Consider the following 21,692-nt stretch of genomic DNA (forward strand, 5'->3'; position numbering starts at 1 on the left):
CTTGAAAAGCTTCCATTCTAATAGGGGCAGATATATCCATATATAGGAATGGTAGCCAAAAGGGATACTTTTCATTGCAAAGTTACATGGATGATTAACTAGAGCCATAGCAGAATAGACTGATATACCTTCTCCAGATGGCAGTGACTTAATTTGATTATGGCTCCAGAACGGAAAGAGAAGGAGGTGGAAAGAAAAGGTAAGTGTGCCAGTAAGCATGCCTGCTGGAGAAGAAATGGTCAGAAAATGAAGTGAAATATGGCTGGAGCTGAGAGACTAAATGTAGTGGCTAAATGTAGAGACAGTCACCAGCCAGGATTGTGGGACGAAAGGGCAGGAGTCCTGTGTGTGAAAGGGTTAAGTCTCCAGGGCTTGGATGCTGATCTGGGGGCCGTGGTGACTGGTGAAATGACCAGAGAGTAGATGACATTTGGTTGAAGGAGTTGGATGTGTTTAGCCTGGAAAAGAAACAACTTGGTACATGACTGTTACTGTCAGCTATCTGGGCGGTGATCAGTGAAGGAGGATGTGGACTTGTTCTGTCCGGCTCCAGAAGACAGACCCAAAAGCCATGGGTAGAAGTTAGAAAGAAGCAAACTTAATACCTTGCAATAATAGCTAGCATTTATACAGTGTGCTGTTAATGTCAGGAAAATCTTGCTAACCATTGGGCTTGTCCAAAAGCTCAATGTGCTGTCTGGAGAGGCTGCTAGATGACCACTCATCAGGTATGTTGTCATTCGGTTTCTTTCTTCGAGAGATTTTAACTAAATTGACACTGAAGTCTCTTTCAACTTTCAGATTCTGTGACTGTCACAAAATGGCCAAGCAGTGGTCAGTCTATGCTCTGGGGACAGTGGGCCAGAGAGAGAGGAGCCATGGGAAAAATTCCCAAGATGTAAAACATGTTCTACTTAGGTCCAGTTCATATATATATATCATATATAAAGATGGACCAATTGATGGAAATGAGGAACTACTCTGACCCTAGCAATTCCTCCTCTGCAACAACCTTCACTTTCATCTGCTCCTTTCCATTCCTACTGCCCAGCTGCAGGTTCCCTAGAAACTCTGCCAATGGTACCCTTATTACCAATCACTTGGCCTAGTGGAAAAGCTTCCTACTAGGTCTTCTGTCTCCACTCTGCTTCCTCCAATCCTGTCGACCTGAGTTTGAATCCAGGCTCTGACACTTGTTTGTGTGACCATGGCCGAGTCATCTAACTTGAGCCTCAGTTGCCTCAGCTTCAATATGGAAATGCTAACACTTACCTGTAACACTGACCACATAAAGTTATTGTGAAGAAAGCACTTTAAGGTTTACCAAGTCTTCTATAAATGGGAGCTGTTGACCAGGACATTTTATAATCTGGTTATGTCATTCTGCTACTTCATTGGCTTCCTACTTACTACCTACCAAGTCAAGTTCAAATTCCTTTGCTGGACATTCAGTGTCCTCCAGAATCTAATGCCATCTAATTACCTGTCATTATTTCATATCACAGCACTCTGTTTGGCAAATTTCCAACATACTTAGCTAATAGATATTATAGATATTGGTGTACCACCAACACACCATAAGCCCATGAAGAAGAGGGCCTACCCTCTGTCCCAAGCTGGTAGAGAAAATGCTTAATGTTTGCAGAATACAAATAGTCCTTTTCCCACTTGAAATTCTTTCAGCTTGCAAGAATAACATGTGGGTGATCAGTGATAGTGGTCTTCAACCCCATTTCCTTGAATCCATTCCTCACCACTCTTGAAATGCTGGCAGGCTTGTTCCTTTCCCTGTGGTCCATGGACGCTTCAGATGTCCCTATACCCAGGATGTGTGCTCATTTATTGACCCTGACCCTTTCCACCAAGTATGTCACAGGGCAAAAGCCTTCCCCACAACTCACCAGCATTTCAGAGGGCCATCTCAGAAGCTCCAGGGCCAAACGGACCAAAGTTGTGACTTCAGGCCACAATCACACTGGAATAGAACCTCTTTGCCACTCCCATCCCAAAACAGCAGGTATGTGCTACACTTACCTCTTTGACTTCTTCCAATGTTTGATAATGGAATGTGTCATCTTCCAGGGACTTCAGGAGAGAAAAATGCAGATACCGGCTGGTTTCCATAAACTGTTTTGTCAATGTCAACTGCTGTTTTAACATGTCATTCAAAGCAAAGGCTGCAGGACTATAGGCTGTCAGAGCTGTAAACATTTTTTTAAAAAAGATTTTTATGCTGATATGAAGTTATGAAGTTAAAAATAGCACTACTGTCATCTTTCCATTATTCAGAGGTAAGTCACCTTGTTAGTGAATTAGAGAGGTAATGATTTTACTTGGTCTTTTAGATGTAACACTCAAAAGCATTTCTAACCATGAAACAGGAAAGAAAGGGAGAGAAACATCAGATGTTGAATCCCGAGTCTTACACAGGCCCCACCAGCTGTTTCCCCCATTTTTAGGGGCCCAGTGACTAAAGCTCCAGTTCCATTTAACAGCTCATTTCAACTGGCTTTTCAAGGGGATCTCCTCTTCATAGAAATAGCAAGAACAAATATAAAAGCACTTCCCCCAATACCTCAAGGGCATAATTCCTCATACACCACCTCAGTCTATGGAGAAGAAGGAAGATTAGGCTAAAAAGCAAGCCCAGTTCCTACACAGGACCAGCCCCACCAAGTGCACACACAGATGTGGCATGAATCCATATCTCAGCCACCACTGGCCTGGGCTCCTCAAGGTCACTCCCTAAAACTACTCTTTACCTCTCAGGACATCAACATTTATAATGGCATGATGCCAAGAGAGGTTCTACTCTCTTCATACCTTAGGACACTGATGCTGCTCCAGCTATAAAACCTTAACTCTGGAATGCTGAGATGTTAGGGAAGCCTCTGGACCTTTCAAACTCACCAGGTCTTAGGCTCCACTCCCTTCACCAGTCACCAAGATCCCCCAGGAGCACTGAGGCCAAGAGACCATAAAGAAACTGACAACTTTCTAAATGCCTCTGGAACCAAAGAGCTTCCTCCTCCACATGTGTTAGCTGACCAGAACCAGTGACCAAATATTGATGCATGCTCCAGGCTGTCTGTCCTAGAAGTAGGCACTACCTCCTACCTAGCATTCACCATGTAAAGACATAATCTGAGGCATCTGAGCTGCATCAGATATCCCACCCTGCCTCCCCACCCTCTAGCACTGCAAGCACACTTACACATTTGCAATCTTCCTGAAGCAATGTATAAAAGGCAGGACAAAGTATTTTCTAAGACCTGACAAACCAGTTGATTGCTCTCCACTTCTGGTGATTCACTTGGAAAAAAATTATACTTCCAGCAAGAGCACTGTCAAAAAACAGTCTTCAGCAAGAAAACGAAGGCCTTAGGGACACAGGTAGTGTTTTATTCACTGCTGTCTTTTGAAGGAAAGGGATTGAGAAGAGAAAAGCAAAATTGGGAAGGGAACAGTTGGTTAAGAAAAGTATGTTTGAAAATGGAATTTGGATTTCTGGCCCACAGCTTAAAATATACAGAAATGACTAGCTCTTGGCCAGGAATGGAGTGTACCTAACAAGGGCTGGGGTAAGAATGTACTGAATAGTGTCAAGGATGAAAATTAAAGACAACAAAAAAGGTTTTTTTCATTTTGTTTCAAGCTATATTGGGGAAAAGAAGAGGATCAACTATGTATAAGACTGCTGTTCAGGATGCATGGGTGATGACAGCTAATAAAAGAGAATGAACAGGTGCTTAAGTCTTATTTTACTAATGTTTCCTTTTCCAAAGAGAATATGCTCTAGATTGAAGGGACAGAGCAAATATGAGTAACTTCCTAGTAGATATATAAGAAAGGAGCTAGTAACACTGTACCCATCTTGCCCTGGATAGGTTCAAATCACCTGACCTAGATGAATTACTGAAAGGAACTAGCACATGATTGCTGAGCCACTGTTAGCCACCTTGGACAGACTATAGAGAATGGGAGGAGGCACTACAGGACTGGACAAGGACATATGTCCTGATTTTTAAAAGGGTGGGGCGGGGTGGGAATTGATGTTCCAAAACATAGCCCAGGAAGTTTGATTCTGATTTCTTACAAAACTCTAGACTATATTATTAAAAAAATTAATAAAAGAAACAATAATTACAAAGAGCCAGCTTAACTTCAAAAATAGGTCATGCCAGACTAACCTTTTTTGCTCTTTTCTGATGGGGTAGCAACCTGGTAGATCAGGAAAACATTATAAGCATGATTTACTTAGATTTTAGCAAAACATCTGAGAGTGTCATACTTTTGTTGTAGAAAGATAGATATATACAAGCTAACCAATTGTACAGTGAGAAGGCTATGAAACTGGTTGGATGGCCAGAAGAAAAGAATCATTTGGAAAGAGGTCTCCTTTAGAGTACCCTAGGAAACTATGCTTGGCACTGTGCTCATTAACATTTCTATCCATGACTTGGTTCAAATCTTCTCAAATCTGCAGGTGACACAAAGCTGGGAATAAATCAATGGGAAGCATAACTAACACACTGGATAAACAGTCAATATTCAGAAAGGTCTCGATAGACTAGAAGACTGAAATAAATAAGAAGCTATTATAATTTGAAATTTAATAGAAATTAATGTGAAGTCTTACATGGACTCAAAAAATCAACTTCATAAGTAAAAGATGGAAAGAGGCATGATGGAAGTTTACGTAAAAGAGATATGAGTCAACAGTGTGTGTTACAATGGCCAAATTAACATGGTTTTAGGCCGACTTAAGAGACCAAGGAAATTTAGGGATGAGGTCATCCCTGGCTTCTGGTCAGACCACATCTGGAATGTTGTGTTCAGTTCTAGGTAACGCATTTTAGGAAGGACCTTGAAAAGTTGGAGAGTTTCTAGAAGAGAACAACTAGAATGGTGAAGGGCCTTGGGTTTGTCCCCTATGAGGCTCAATAGGAGGAATTTAGGGATTGTGGGTAAAGAGACATTTTTTTTTTTTGGTGGGGCAATGAGGGTTAAGTGACTTGTCCAGGGTCACACAACTAGTAAGTGTCAAGTGTCTGAGGCTGGATTTGAACTCAGGTCTTCCTGAATCCAGGGCTGGTGCTTTATCCACTGAGCCACCTAGCTGCCCCCCAAAAGAGTCATCTTAAGGGAGATATGATAGCTGTCTTCAAATATCTGAGGAGTTGTCATATGGAAGAGGGATATCACATTCTTTTTGGTACCTTAGGAGAGAACTTGGAACAGTGGCTAGAAGCTGATGAATTTAGGTTTGATGCCAGGAAAAGTTTCCTAACAATGAGAGCTGCCTTGAAGTGGCCTTGTCTGATTTCAAGAGGTTTTCTCTAATTGGAGGTCTTTAAGCAAAGAAGAAAGGAACCACTTGTGACCTATGTTGTAGATGGAATTCTTTTTCAGGTAGGTGTCAGACTAGATAGCCACACAATCCCTTCCAACTCAGAGATTTTGTGAATTTCAAAAAACTGTAGGAACCAAGCTACTGAAATTGAAGTTTCCATTGTGATTACTAATTAGCATTTCATTAGAATATTCTTGCAATTACCTAAGACATTGGATAACCATCAGTAAAAGTTATTCTAAACTACTAAGGCTGACCAGCCTAGAGTCAGTGCTACTTTTTATGAAATGATCATACTTCAACACTTCAGAAGACTGATGTCAGCTTATGAGTGGCCATAGCCCCAAATTCATCACCTAATGACCAACCTTCAGGGGATGAACCTCTCCACAAGCCGTGGAGGCTCTCCACAAGCTCGTGGAGGCTAGTTTAAGACATGAAGTCGGTTGGTGGATCAACACTCAAAGCCTTTCACCTTAAGAGAGCTGGCCAGACTTTGCACTTCTCTGGAAGAAGAGTTAAGAATCCAAGGCCAAGGGGCAGCTAGGTGGTGCAGTGGATAGAGTTTCGGCCCTGGATTCAGGAGGACCTGAGTTCAAATCCGGCCTCAGACACTTGACACTAGGTGTGTGACCCTGGGCAAGTCACTTAACCCCACTTCCCTCACCCCCCCCAAAAAAAAAGAATCCAAGGCCACCTCTGTGCCTTTGTGAGGCAGAGTAGAACATCAGTGAATTTATAAATATACCACTGGTAATAAACTATCAAAGACAAATGTTGGGATTAGGGGACAGGGTTGCAGGGAAATAGGCATGGAACTATGGACTAGTGCAAACTTTCTAAAGGGATCTGGCAACATACTATAAAAATTACTCAACTGTTCATATCCTTTGATCCAGTGATACCACTGATAAATCTTTACCCTAAAGATATCATTAAAAGGTATAGGGAGATGGGGCAATGGGTAGAGCACGGGTCCTGGAGTCAGGAGGAACTGAGTTCAAATTCAGCCTCAGACACTAGCATTGTAACCCTATGCAGGTCATTTAACCCTGATTGCATGTCTAATGGCCTGGGGAAAGGCTGAATCTCTTAAAGTCTATTAATGCAAAATAACATTATGGCACTACTAAGTTACAAGTATGATGACTACAAGGAAACAAGACATACAACATAATTCAAAATGTAGTAAATAAAATAACAGTCCAAACAATGACTACAGGTATATGCTTTTTAAAAGGACAGCAGCGGGGCGGCTAGGTGGCACAGTGGATAAAGCACCAGCCCTGGATTCAGGAGTACCTGAGTTCAAATCCGGCCTCAGACACTTGACACTTACTAGCTGTGTGACCCTGGGCAAGTCACTTAACCCCAACTGCCTCACAAAAAAACAAAAAACAACAACAAAAAAGGACAGCAGGGCTTTATAAGGATAGAGGAAGATTTAGGAGGAGACATGGAGCAAATGTACTTAAGTCTCTAGTTTTTATTTTGCTTGAAGGTAGGTTTTTATATAATTTTTAATTAATTAAAAACAAATAGTTCAAGTTTAGGGGTTTAGAGAATTAATCCCATATTTGGTTTAAAATTATTTGTATTTGTTTTGTATATTAAGCATAATAATAAAAATTGTGTAAAACATAACAAATTAAGGACCTTTACCTTCTATTGCATCTGCACTAATCACATGACTGGCAATAGGTTCAGGATCCAAGTACGCTCTGCCCAGACTTGGGCCAATGGTCGCCATACTCTCTGTAGTTTAAAGGACAAAAGGTTAGAGTTCTGACCTATACACATTAAGGGTTGAAAAAATAACTCAATATTTTTCACAGTAAGAGAGTGAATACTTGTCACAGCCTGGGTAACCTCTCCTCTGAAAGTGCCCTCAAAATAAAGGAATAATTAACATCTTTGTTTTCTTTTAAGTTACCAAATCATCACTAATAAAATACTTGGATATTTCAAGGCCCTGTCTTTTGTCATGACTCCCTCTATTGATACAAACTACAATGCTTGGAGGACTTAGTAGGCATTCTTTTAAGAGTGGCTCTGGGGGGCAGCTAGCTGGCACAGTAGATAAAGCACTGGCCCTGGATTCAGGAGGACCTGAGTTCAAATCCGGTCTCAGACACTTGACACTAGCTGTGTGACCCTGGGCAAGTCACTTAACCCTTATTGCCCCACCAAAAAAAAAAAAATAATGGCTCTGACCAAGAAGATTATACCATGACAGCAGGGCTGGTGATCAGGCTTTTCTAAGTGTAGGAGTCTGATCCTCAGATGGTGTGCTGGAGGTGGGGTCAAGATGACTTGGGTTTGAATTATATCTAGTTCCGTGACCCTGGCCAAGTCACATAATATCCCAGTCTTATTTTTCTCTATGTATAATGATGGAGGTGGGCCAGATGGACCTCTAAGGGTCTTTCTGACTTTGCCCTATCATCCTAAGTGTTTACTGTACAACACCTATTGGAGCTCCCATGCCTTTAGCCCAGCCTTTAAGAACCCAGTTACCTCAATGCCACAGTGATGCACTGGGAGAAGATTTTAGTGGAATAATAATAAAAAATTTAATAAAAAATTAATTTCTGCTCTTTTTCTGACTGTAAGGACAACTTTTACAGTACCAACCTTTCACAATCAGTCTTACTCTGCCTATTCCAATAGGCAGATTTGAACTATGTGTCCTATAGGTGTCTTAAAATCACTATGTCCATGTCCAAAACAAGACTCATTATTTCCCCTTAAAAACCAAGCCTTCTTCCAGACTTACCTCCTTCTGTTGAGGACAACATCTTTTCAGTCACCCAGGTTAACAAACTTAATGCCATTCTTGTCTCCTCACCCTTCCTTCAAAATATCAATTCAGTTGCCAAATCTTTCCTTTTCCATAAGATCCCTTACATGTGCTCACACTTCTAGTTCTGACCCTCTACTTCTCATTGGCACAGTGGGTAGAGCGCTGGGCCTAGAATCAGGAAAATTCATCTTCCTGAGTTCAAATCTGGCCTCAGATACTTAGTAGCTGTGTGACCCTAGGCAAGTCACTTAACCCTTTTTGCCTTGGTTTCCTCACAGGTAAAATGAGCTGGAGAAGGAAATGGTAAACCACTCTAGTATCTCTGCCAAGAAAACCCCAGATGGGATCAACAAAGAGTCAGACACAACTGAAACAACTCTACAACATTTGGTCTCTGCCTCACATCTCTCACAACAGATATAAAGTGATTTTCCTAAAACATAAATCTGACCCTGTCACTACCTCATCAATAAATTACAGTGACTTCCTATTGTCTCTAGGATCAAATGTAAACAGTTCTATTGGAGCAGTGACCCCAGGACCACTTCCAGACTTCTTATATACTGCAGTATTCCCCTTCACACATTCAGGCCTGCAAAACTATCCTTCCTCTTCCTGACACAAAATCCTTTTTCCTGCCTTTCCCCAACTGTCCCCTCAGCCTGGAATGCCTTTCCCTCTCTCCCCTCCACCTTTTGGAGTCCCTAGTTTCCTTTGGGGATTAGTTCAAGCATCACCTTCTCTATATGAAGCCCTTCCTGATCCCACCACAATTGGTGCCTTTCTCCCCATACTCTCATATCTCTCTACGTATGTGCACGTTATCTCCCTTGTTAGTGTCCCCATGCACAAGCATTTGTACTTCTAGCATTAGTCTGTCCTGGTGGCCTATAACAAATACTCGTGGATTACTTTTCCATCAACATGCCTGTAACAGCAGCTGGTTTTTATCATCAAAAAGAAAAGAGAGGGGCAGCTAGGTGGCGCAGTGGATAGAGCACCGGCCCTGGTGTCAGGAGTACCTGAGTTCAAATCCAGCCTCAGACACTTAACACTTACTAGCTGTGTGACCCTGGGCAAGCCACTTAACCCCAATTGCCTCACTAAAAACAAAATAATAATAATAATAAAAAAGAAAAGAGAAGCAAAGCCAAAGGTATTGAATTCTGAATATCTTCTGTGTCAGTGTCTTCTATGGATCTATCTAGTTTTCCTCAAAAATGTCATCTGTTAAACTCGTGTGTGTGTGTGTGTGTGTGTGTGTGTGTGTGTGTCTTTTCAACCAGGATTCTTATAAGCACATTTGTTTCTGCTTCCAAGAAACTTGGTGCTGGACATCGAGAAGACATGGGTACTCTCCCAAACTCTGACCTTGACTCACTACAGAACCTTAGGCAGGTCATTTCACCCACTGCCCTTAGCTTTCTTATTTGTAAAACACAAAAGATGGAGAAGATGATCCCTAATGGCCTTTCCAGTACTAAAATTGTACAATTCCTTGTTTTTTTTTATCTTTTTGTCATTGGGCATTGTGCATTCAAGCTCAAATAAGAAAACTGGCATTCATTCCCAATATTTCATTCAAGCAAACTGATATTTTTAGCAGTCAGATTTACTTTTTCTTTTCTTTCTTTTTTTTTTTAGGGCAATGAGGGTTAAGTGACTTGCCCAGGGTCACACAGCTAGTAAGTGTCAAGTGTCTGAGGCCGGATTTGAACTCAGGTACTCCTGAATCCAGGGCCGGTGCTTTATCCACTGTGCCACCTAGCTGCCCCCAGATTTACTTTTATGATATAATAGTAACTCACATTTACACAGTGTTTCAGTTAAAATGAATTTTACTTACATTATCTCATTTTATCTTCACATCAACCTTATGAGGTAGAGAGCATAAATACTGTTATCCTCAGAGACCTTAGGTTGTTAATGGTCAAATGAGATAATACTTGTAAAGCATTTTAGCACAGTGCCTGGCACATAGTAAGCACTATATAAGGGTACTTATTCCCTCCCTTTCCTTTCCTTCATCCAAGGCCCTCAGACTTACCATTCAGAGATGTAGAGCTAAAAAGGTCCTTAGAAACCATGTAGTGTAACCCTTCATACAGTTGAGGAAACTGAGGCTTGATAAAGGTCACACTGCACTGTGGCAGAACCCTTGAACCCAGATCTTTTCACCTCTACTCCTTAACGTTGTATACATTATTATTTATTTGTTTTTTGTGGGGCAATGAGGGTTAAGTGACTTGCCCAGGGTCACACAGCTAGTGTCAAATGTCTGAGGCCAGATTTGAACTTAGGTCCTCCTGAATCCAGGGTTGGTGCTTAATCCACTGCACAACCTAGCTGCCCTGCCCCACCCATTGTATATATTATTAATCCAATGTCTTTTTTAATTTTTATTTTGGGAATGAGTTATCCCTCTTTGAAAGTTATAGAGAACATGACAATCAGTTGGAATTCCAGTACTCATTGGCCATATCTACCTTTTATATTATAAATTAAAATCAAGATGAATATGACAGGTAAGAAAATATATCTCTCACTGCCCCCTCCCAAAATTTCTGTCTATCAAGTTAATTGCTTATCTAGATGGGAAGGGAGAAGAAAATACAGTCTTAAAATATTAGATGTTTTCAGTCCAGAAAAACAAAGGTTGGTCGGTGTGTATTGGGGAGCAAGAGAGACGATAGATCTACTTATTCAGTAATTAAGAAAGACAAAGGTTTCATGAAAGGTAATATGATATAAGGGAAAGATTACTAACCCTGCCAGAAGATGTGGGATCCAGTTTTCTTTCTGATGCTCAGCCTTGTGACCCTGAACAGGTCACTTCACTTCCCTTGGCTTCAGTTTCCTCACATGTAAGATGAAAAGGCTGGACCAGATGACCCCTGAGGGCCCTTCCAACTCCTGACCAATGGTCCTATGACTGAGGCTTATGAAACCATGATGTCTGTCTCATTCACAAATTCACAAAATGAGGTACCAGAATCTGAGAGTCCCACAAAAGTCTGATGTCTCCAAGTAAATAAAAGTAACTGTTACTTCATACACTAACTAGGTAGTAAACGTATGGAACTCATTATCCCAAATGTATTAAGTATTAATTAAGAACTATTGTGGGGCAGCAAGGTAACGCAGTGGATAGAGCACTGGCCCTGGATTCAGGAGGACCTGAGTTCAAATCCACCCTCAGACACTTGACACTTACTAGCTGTGTGACCCTGGGCAAGTCACTTAACCCTCATTGCCCCACAAAAACAAAACAAAAAACAAAAAAATTACAAACTATTGTGTCCCCAGAATTTTCAAAGATTCATGAGGGGAAGCTACAAAGCAGGTTACCCAAGGTAGGTAGGGATGGTACATTCCTAAACTTTGGAGGTGGTTGTTGTGGGGAGCAATCCAGCTCTCCCAAAAAATATGAGGCTGAGCAGACAGCTGACCTAACTCAATTCAGCATGTCTTACAACTAGACAGAGCCTTTGAGCTCATGTGGTCCAATTCCTTTCACTTGTTAAATGAGTAAACAGAAGTGAGTTAAGTGACAACCAAAGTCACATGACTAATTCCTAGCAAAGCCACAACCCTAACCCAGGTCTTCCATTCCAGGTCCAGTCCTAATTCCACTGAACAGCCCTGTTCTTTTGGCCAGCATGTAACAATTGACAAAATGAAACCAGGCCTGACACATGTAGCACTGGTCTTAAAACAGCACTTGTGGAGACTTCCACCCTTACCCTTTGTCCAGCTGTAGGTAAATACAGGATCATAAGTCTGAACAGCCACTTCTTTCACTAAGAGTCTCCTTACATCCTCATTCCGCTTCTGACCAGGCTTTCCCAACTGTGTGGGAAGGTCGCTTTGAGAATATGAAGGGCTCTCAGACAAAGACTCCAGTGTCTCGTCTAATGACTCTTGGGAGTAGGCCGTCTGCCCAGATACTGTTGAACTTGGAGACTTTTCAAAGTCTTCAGAATACACTGAGTTTATAGTACTCTCCTGAGGTCTAGGAGATGGGGACCTCCTGCTGGAAATACTTTCCTCTCTAGAAAAGGGGACAGACTCCTCATTCACATCCTCACATATTTCACTGGCAGTGTGACTTTCCTCTTCAGTATGAAGAGAAGTAATGTTCATACTCGTCTCTGGGCTCATCTCTTTGGCATTTCTTCTTTGTATACATTTGACAACTGACACATCTGTTTTTAATTCCTTGCTTGGTTGTTTCATTCTATGATCTTCTTCCTAAAATAAAAAAGTGACTTGGGGTGGGAACTACGAAAGTTGTTTCTTAAAGATCAGGATTATAGATTTAAAGCTGGAAGGAATAGCATCTGATCCAACTGCCTCATTTTGAGAAGACACTGAGACCCAGAGAAGGTAAGAAAACCCTCCAGGGTCATGCTGGTAATAAGCAAGTGTTAGAATTCAAACCCAGGGGGGGCAGCTAGGTGGTACAGTGGATGAAGCACCAGTCCTGGATTCAGGAGAACCTGAGTTCAAATCTGACCCCAGACACTTGACATGTACTAGCTGTGTGACCCTGGGCAAGTCACTTAACCCCAATTGCCTCACCTCAAAAAGAAAAAAAGAATTCAAACCCAGGCCCATTAACTCTAAACACCCTCCTTGTTCACCTACATCATGCTGCCTCCCATTTTTTTTTTTAATTTTGTGTGTGTGTGTGTGTGTGTGTGTGTGTGTGTGTGTGTGTGAGGCAATTGGGGTTAAGTGACTTGCCCGGAGTCACACAGCCAGTAAGTGTCAAGTGTCTGAGGCCGGTCCTGAACTCAGGTCCTCCTGAATCCTGGCTGGCGCTCCATCCACTGCGCCACCTAGCTGCCCCTCCCATTTTTAATATATACAATATAATACCAAGAGAGGCAGAACGTTCTAGTGGCTAGAGCCAGCAAGACCAGAGTTCAAGGCCTACCTGGACACATACCATCTGGGCAAATCAGCCTGTCTGTGCTCTAAGTCAGAGGTGTCAAACATCTGCTGGAATGCTCCCAGTATAGCCCAAACCAGATTACAATGTAGTTGGGAATATTTACAAGACAAATAAAATACAACAGAACATGGAATGTTGATATAGATTTTTCAAAGTTAATATGTGACCACAGGACTCTTCATGTACTGATTAGTAGCCCCCATTTCTATCTGAGTTTGACACCCCTGGTCTAGACAACTCTATAAAACTTAGAAGCTGCAGGGAAGGTGCTAACCTGCATTGGTAAAGGACTTTCTCCACCCAGGAATTCCCTTTAATAAAAAATTCAGAGCTCCAGTCCCTTAACCCTATTTAAAACAGTAACTAGTTACAGTGAATCTTACAAATGTAATACCATATATCAGAATGTCTGTGAAACTATCATTCTAAATATTGCTTTGGGTGCCTTTAGCATGAAACACTTCTAGAGCAATTCAGTGATAACAAATATTCCTCATTTGATAAACAAGACTGGCTTATCCTGTTACTATTACCTAAATGCAAGCTACTACAATGAACAACTCTTCCATATGACTGTTATAATTTAAAAATTACTTTCTGTCTTTACTTACTTTTTGTCCGAGTTCTATTTTCTCACTGATATCATCTGGAGCCAAATCATCAAGGGATAAAATGTTTATTTTAAAATCTGTCATTGAAAAATGAATTGGTTACAATGTGAAACCAAAATACAATTTTTCAAATGTAAGGTAAACAATCATTTGAGCATATCATTTTATAAACATGACAACAGCAAAGTTATGGGGAGTGCAGAAAACTGGGAGTCAAGAGTCTGTTCTAATCCTCGTGTTCCTAATGACTTTCCCAGACTCGGAAAATCAGTCTTCCCATCTCCAGGACCCGCTTCTTCAAGGGGAGAAAAAGGGCTAATGTTCTCTCCATGGAAGAAAAATCTAAGGTTCAACTGAAGCCAGCCCCCCTGCAAGAAAAATATGAGATGACATTGCCTCTTGGGTCCTCCATAGCTATCCAGATCCTATTCTTCAATATACAAACCAAATCCCACCTCATTACTAAGGTCTTTCCCAACTACCTTATTTTATCTTAACACTATCTCTCTCCTCAGTATTCCCAGAGAGTTACTGTTAATACAGTTTATATGACAATTAACCATGCACAGTAATATCATAGATTTTAAAAAATCATCTGGAAAGAAACATTTCCATTAGAGGCAGCGAGGTGACACAGTGGATAGCATATTGGACTCAGTCAGAAATACTAAAGTTCAAATCCTGTCCTAGGTGCTTATTTACTATAGAATGGGGATAATAATAGCATCTATCTCACAGGGATGTTGTTAGGATCTAATGACAGCTCATGCATAAAGCACTTTGTAAACCTTAAAGTAGTACATAAATGCCACTATTATTAGTAGTAATAATAATTAAGCAAACATTTAAAAATGCACATTTTTTGTGCAAAGCACCATGCTGCACATTAAGCATACAAAGACAAAAAACAAAGAGCCCCCTGCCCTCCCCCAAGAAATTTCTCTTCTACTGAAAACAAAGCCTTTCATAGTTGGCCCATAGAGGGAGAGGACAATGAGCATGAGTTGTGTTATCTTCAACAAAGTACCACTGGTAAATTCACCTAACAAAGAGAAGGTCATGATGCCATCTCAGGTGCAGGCATGCACTGGGGCCCCTGTAGTCTTTGCATCTGGAAAAGGGCAGAAAGTCTAGTTTTTGATCCCTGTGCTACCTGGCTAATTTCTGCCCCTGGTAACAAAGTTTATAACAACCACGTAGTTGGAACACATCTCCAACTAAACAGGAATTGCACATTAGTGCTTTGTGACATAGTATCTATTTCGTCTTAAACTGCTACTCAGTAGCCTGATGGTATCTAGCTTCTAACTCCCCACCCCAAACATCCCCAAATATCCCCACACACAACCAGCGGGAAGAATAAAAGGAGCCTAGTTCATTCTTCTCGTATAGGTACACCTGGAACATGCCTGACCTGGTACCAGGTTATGGAAGGAATGGATGCTCCATATATGACTTTGCAGAACAAGAAATGTTGTTTTCAAACACACCTTCAGGTACCATCTTTCTTTTGATTTCCTTATGTCTTTTTTGGCCCCAATACTGAACTGAAGTATGTATTCTTATTGACTGAGTCTTGTACTAAGTTTAAAATACAGGTGAATTTCTCCTTAACAAACTTCATTAAATTACTTTTTTTAAATTAAAAATTTTTTTTTTTTTGGTGAGGCAATTGGGGTTAAGTGACTTGCCCAGGGTCACACAGCTAGTGTCAAGTGTCTGAGGTCAGATTTGAACTCAGGTCCTCCTAAATCCAGGGCTGATGCTCTATCCACTGCGCCACCTAGCTCCTCCCAAATAACTTTTTATTTAGATCTAGCCCTCACCTGATTTCTTTGTTGTGAGACAAGGGCCCTTGAAAGAAGGTTCCCAGACTTACTTTGAGGGATGCTGTTCTACCAGGTCAAGTGCCATCTTCTTCCAAGAGGCCCATCTAGAGCCTCCCACTGCTAGTGCTTCCTCACCAGGAATTATTCAGTAACTTACTTATCACTTTACATGTCTCCCCTCAGAAGAATGTAAGCTCTTTGAGGGCAAGGACTACTTTGTTTTTATCTTTGTATCCCCAGGACCTAGACACAGAAGTACTTTGTACATAGAAGAGTACAATAAAATTCTGTTAAATGAATAAAGAAACACATGCTAGTCTTATGTTTTGAGTAATAATAATTCAGCTCATAATAAATAATATATTAGACTAAACATTACCATTTAAGCTACCACTGGATGCTTCAGAGCACAGCTCATCCAGTGATCCAATTTCAGTCTCCTCAGGTGAGAATGCCAGCTTTATATGTTCCTTTTTAGGGGATGTTGGCCTTGAGAAGTAATGCATTATGGACAGTGATGGTGATCTTGAAGTTTTGTTTTTCCCACCACTCTGCGGGGAAGGCGTTCTTGAAGGGATACCTTGGGAGGCTGCTTCTTGACAGCTTTCCTCAGGCAGGCGCAATGTTCGAAAAAGCTTGAGACTGGACAATTCTTCACTGGGTGGAGAAAGAGCACTTGGTGGACTCAGAATCTCATCCTAATTTCAAAGGAACAAAATTCATGCTAATTAACTTAAGATATTTCATCAAATAATGTTATTATTAACATTAAAGAATTGAATTAGAGAGAGGTAACAACTTCTCTGTCTCAAATATTAATGTGAAGGATGATAAGTCTGAATGTTCATCTATCATCAGCTCAGATTCTGTGGGAGCCAAAGTGTTCACACGGGATAACAGATTTCCTTCCTGTGATTCTTACCAGTGATTTATTACATTTTCTTCCAAAGATGAGCTAATACAGGTCCTCACAGTTCTACACTGCAATTCAACAAACATTTATCTATGCAAGGCACTGGGAATACAAAGACAAAAGAAGACAGTTCTGCCTACCAGGAGTTTACATTCTCTGTTTCACTTCAGTCACCTATTTTAGTCATTCCATTTTGACAAATGACACAAGTGCTAATGAACAAATGAAAAAATCAATAAACATGTATCAAGTGTCTCCTAACTACCAGGTACAATACAAGGTGTCAAAGATACAAAAAACGTAACAGCCCTTGCCTTCAAGAGGCTTACAACCAATCAGTGAAGTTTGTAAAGGAGGGCAACTAGTAGTTGGGGGGAATCAGAAAAGGCTTCAGTTGAGACTTGAAGGACACCAGGGATTGCCAAGGCAAATATGAAAAATAAGCTGCCCAGTGAGGCAAGAGGAGGGACGTAGAATGAGGCTGGAAAGGGAGTCTGGGGCCAGACTGTTAAATGCCAGACAGAGGAGTTCTTATTCAATCCTAGATCACCAGCAGTTTTTAGATCAGCCATAAGAACTGTAACCTTCTAAAATAAGGACTTATTAGGTATGTGAGTGGAAAAACTGCCTTATTTACACTGGAACACAGTTTTGGCAAGAAATGCCAAAAGCACAACTTGGTAAAGGACAAAAAATAAAATTCCATTGTAAAAGAGTGAATAAAAGTTTACCAGAGAGAGTGCCTTAGATTCAGCCTCCTTAAGTTTAGCATTCATAAGAACAGCATTCTTAGGCGTCTCTCTGTCGCTGAAAGGCTTCACAAAGTTTCCCAGCAACAGTTTCATTTCCTCTTCGTCACTATCCAGAGAAACCAGCTTTCTAACTGGCTCTTTCTGTTTGGGTGGTTGAGAGCTCTTGATGTTTCCAAACTGTGCTGTACTGGCTATATTTTCAGCAGCTGGACCTTTCTTCTTCAGAAACCGACTCACTCTCTCATTGCTACTGGTGGTGGGAAGTTTATCCCCGCATTGCCAGGGAATGTCGCTTACATTCTTCAGAGAAAGGGCATCAGCTCTCTGATTCAAAGAAATGTCATCAGGACTCTTCCCATCTGTATCAGTGTCAGACAAATCAACCTGCAGCTTTCGGCCCATAATTTTCGTTTCTATTTGTGCTAGTTTCATCAAAGCTGCATTTGCCCTCATCTTGGAGGCAGTAGTCAGTGATCTACTTAAAGAGGTCCTGCTCCCCATCTCTCTTATGGTACTACCCTTGAAGAAAAACTGGTTTTCATCAGCATTTTGCTTCCTCTTTAGGAATCTGCTTTGGCTAAATGGTGTGTTAGCAAGGCCTTCACCTCTGAGGACCCTATTCTGAACTTCCTTCATCCTCATATCTCCTATGGAAACATCACTGGAATCATAAAAAAAATCATTAGCTAAGTGGCTGGTGTTTAACAAGCTGGATCTCCTTGCTGCTGACATCCTAGAGAGGGAAGGAATGGAGAGAAAGAGACTTTTACTCATTAGTTCTCAGTACAGTTAGTTCAGAAATATGAATTCAAATTCTAAACCCTAATCCCTAATTGTTTCGGGTTTTTTTGTTTTGTTTTGTTTTGCAGGGCAATGAGGGTTAAGTGACTTGCCCAGAGTCACACAGCTAGTAAGTGTCAAATGTTTGAGGCTGAATTTGAACTCAGGTCCTCCTGAATCCAGGGCCAGTGCTTTATCTGCTGTACCACCTGGCTGCCCCCTCTTAATACCTACTTGTAAGGACAAAGTCATAGAATTTCACAAAGTGTCTGTTTCCTATTCTACAAAATCAACCTGAAAACTTGTAGAAGAAAGCTAACATAGTGATCTTGGAGCAGAAAGACCTGGGTTCAAGTTCTGACTCTGCCACTTACTAGTTACAAGACCTTGGGCAAATCACTTAACAATATGGACCCCAGTTTCCTTACTTAGAAAATGAGGACATAGTACTGCCACTCCACTCCCAACACTGGTGTGAGTAAAGTGCTTTGCAAAGTTTAGAGTGATACAGAATCATCAGCCATTGTTATCCAGCAAATGCTTCCTGAGACCTTCTCTAGTACAGAGTGGCACTGATGATTTTTTGGTAAAGGGCACTGAATTTTAAGTCAGAGTCTTTTGTTCTTTGATTTTGGGGTTGGTTGAGTACATGAAATATGGTCTGTGTTTATTTAAGAAGTCTTTGAAAGACAAAACCATTGAAAAGATTCACAGAAGTATCAACATAAATTTATGGCTTGGAGTCTCAATTTTGCATCCCACTGTACTGCTATGGATAATTTCATCCCTTCACTGAGTCTGTTTCTTCCTCCATAAAATAATGTTGCATTAGAGATCTCTGAAGTTCCTTCCAACTCTCAGATCCTAGCACAAAGGCCCATGACTAGCAAGGAATACAGCACTGAGGTGTACACAAAGATCAATAAAATGTACAACCCACACTCCAAAGATTTCAAGAAAATGGGGAGATGACCACAGTGAAAGAAAATAATTAATTCAAAGCACAGAGAGTGAATGAAGGACACAAAGAAAAATCCAGAAATTCCTTTCCTCAGATTCCTTAAAGTCTGTGAGCAAATCATAGTAGTCATAGAATCACAAATCTCAGAGGTGTTAGTAATTTTGATGTTACTAACTTATTATGTTTAGCTTGGAGAAAAAAAGACTCAATGGAATTCTAGCCTCAGGAAATCCATGCTTGGCCCTGTGCCATTTAAAATGTTTGTGAATGACTTGGACAAAGGGATAGATGCCACAAAGTTGAGGGGGACAGCTAACTACACTGGAGGGCAAAGTCAGAATCCAAAAGAACCTTGACAGGCTAGAGCACTGGGCTGAATCTAATAAGAAATTCAACAGGGATAAACAGTGTTTTACATTAGAAGTTTAAAAAAAAAAGGGGGGGGGAGGAGCTAGCTAGATGGCACAGTAGATAGAGCAGTGGCCCTGGAGTCAAGAGAACATGAGTTAAAATCTCACCTCTGACACTAGCTGTGTGACCCTGGGCAAGTCACTTAACCCCAATTACCTTAAATATCCAGGACCATCTTCAGTCATCTAGATCCAGATGGCTCTGGAGGAGAGAGTGAGGTTGGTGATCTTGCACAGCCCTGCCTCACTTAAATCCAATTCAGTGAAAATCATGACATCACCCTGATATCATGGTCCTCTCTGAGAATGAAGGACAAACAACAACAGGAGTAAAAAATCAACTTTGCAAGTACAAGATGAGAGTCATTTCCACAGAGGATTTTGAGGGGGAGGGAGAGATCTCAAGGTGTCTCTGCCCTCAGACCTCATCTGGAATATTATGTTCAATTCTGGGTATCACAATTTAAGGACATTACGCTGGAAGGTGTCAGGAAGAGGGCAACAAGGATGGTGAAAGATTCTCAATCTATGTCATATATGAGGAAACTGGAGGTGTTTGACCTGAAAGGGGGTGGGGGTGGGGGGAAAGGACATGATTGTTGTTTTCAGGTATCTGAAGGATGAATGTCATGTGGAAGACTTCAACTTGTTGGCTCCATCAAAGACATTAGAAATAATAGCAAAAGGTCAAAGTTTCAGAGAAGCCTTTTTAGGACTTTTTGTCAAAAAATGCTTCTTAAACAATGAGTCATCCATCCTCCATATTGGAGAGTTTCATTAAAAAGGCTGAAGGATTATTTGTTAGGTGGTATAATGTGGTGGAGACTGTTTTTGCGGTACTGGAGAGACTAGATGGCTTCTGAGGGTCCTTCCAACTCCAAATTTCTGAGATTCATATCTGTATGGATGCCCCTTAAACAGCTCCAACAAACAGTTCAATCCAGCCTTAGACCTACATCGAGAGAACAAAGTACTTTTCTCATTAGACTCCTTTAAAGTAGACAGTGCAAATAGCCTTATCCTTATTTTCCATATGGAAATGGTGAGCTCCAGAGAGATGAAAGCAGTCTCTCCTAGGTCAACGAGCCCCAAATTTTGTGGGGTAGAATGCAAAGGTCTCTTGACTCAGAATCTAACACTTCTGACTGCTTTATATCTCGATCCTACTGCCTCCTAAGAAGCAAATTTCACTATATTTATCATTAAGAAGTTCCATCTTAAATGATGAGCAGGACACTATCAGAAAAACCTGGAAAGACCTACATGAACTGATGCAGAGTGAAATGTACTGTATACAAGATAATAGCAACATTATAAGATGAAAAAAAAATCCATCTTACATTAAGCTTAAACCTGTCTCTCTCAAACTTTCATCCATTTCTTCCTAATTCTGTCCTTTAAGATCAAGGCTTTACATTTCTCTTACACATGAAAATAGCTATCAATCATATTCCCACTAAGTCATCTCTTCTCCAGGCTAAACATGTCAGTCAATAAATATTTATTAAATGTGTAGTATATGCCAGGTACCGTGTTAAGAGCTGGGGATACAAAGAAAGACAAAAGACAATTCAATACTTAAAGGTTTGCAACTCTCTTTATAAAACATGATATCTCACCTAATGCTCACAACCACCCTATGAAGTAGGTGCCATCATTAATCCCGTTTCACAAATAAGGAAACTAAGGCCAAAAGCTATTAAGTGCTTTGCCCAAGGTCACACAATTATTAAGTGTCTGAGGCCAGATTCGAATTCAGGTCTTCCTAACCAAGTCCTGTGTTCTAAGCATCTCAGCAACAGTTCCTTTTACCAAGCATCCCAAGGCAACTTCAGATATCTTTTGCCATCCTGACTGCCTGGCTCCGGGTGCTCTTCAGCTTGTACACGGCTTCCTAGACCCTGGTATCCAGAAATTTACTATGACATAATCACGACAGAGGCCAGCGGCCACCTTCAGCTCTTGGTCATTCATTCATTCATTCAACAAGCATCAATTTTGTCCTGGACGCTACAACTCTCTTTGCAAGGCCTTCGATACTAACGCTCTGGGCTACCACGTCATGTGGTAGATGCATTTCAAGCTTGCAGTCCACTAAGACCCCTAGATCTTGTTTGGCCGACCCTTTCTTCTTCTCCCAGCCCACTCCCCACCCCGAGAGCCCAAGCGAGGCTGGGGTCAGAGGTCAGCCTAGGACCGAGCACGCGACCTTCTCCTCCTTCCTCTCCCTTCCCCGAGCGCGCGACCCGGTCTCTGCCTCCCTACCCCCAGGCCCCGGGGCTTCTCGCGCTCCTAAACCTCCCTACGTCCGAACGTCAAATCA

The 21,692-nt window shown here is 41.3% G+C and overlaps 1 protein-coding gene across 4 annotated transcripts in view; it reads right to left on the reverse strand.

Moving 5' to 3' along the window:
* The window catches only part of C1H19orf44 (chromosome 1 C19orf44 homolog), a 32,037-nt gene that overhangs the window by 10,147 nt on the left and 198 nt on the right, over positions 1 to 21,692 (reverse strand). For 3 of the 4 annotated variants that reach the window (XM_043984003.1, XM_043983980.1, XM_043983988.1), the window contains exons 2-7: positions 17,198 to 17,951; positions 15,933 to 16,251; positions 13,725 to 13,801; positions 11,900 to 12,407; positions 7,016 to 7,108; positions 2,035 to 2,201 (exon numbers count right to left, since the gene is read on the reverse strand). In XM_043984003.1, coding sequence (XP_043839938.1) covers positions 2,035 to 2,201; positions 7,016 to 7,108; positions 11,900 to 12,407; positions 13,725 to 13,801; positions 15,933 to 16,251; positions 17,198 to 17,950 — 1,917 coding nt within the window. In that variant the 5' untranslated portion in view covers position 17,951. Of the gene's footprint in view, positions 1 to 2,034; positions 2,202 to 7,015; positions 7,109 to 11,899; positions 12,408 to 13,724; positions 13,802 to 15,932; positions 16,252 to 17,197; positions 17,952 to 21,522; positions 21,608 to 21,692 lie in introns of those variants that run through there. The other variant, XM_043983994.1, reaches the window with a different exon arrangement.

The sequence above is a fragment of the Dromiciops gliroides genome, chromosome 1, assembly GCF_019393635.1.
Source record: "Dromiciops gliroides isolate mDroGli1 chromosome 1, mDroGli1.pri, whole genome shotgun sequence".
Lineage (NCBI taxonomy): Eukaryota > Metazoa > Chordata > Mammalia > Microbiotheria > Microbiotheriidae > Dromiciops > Dromiciops gliroides.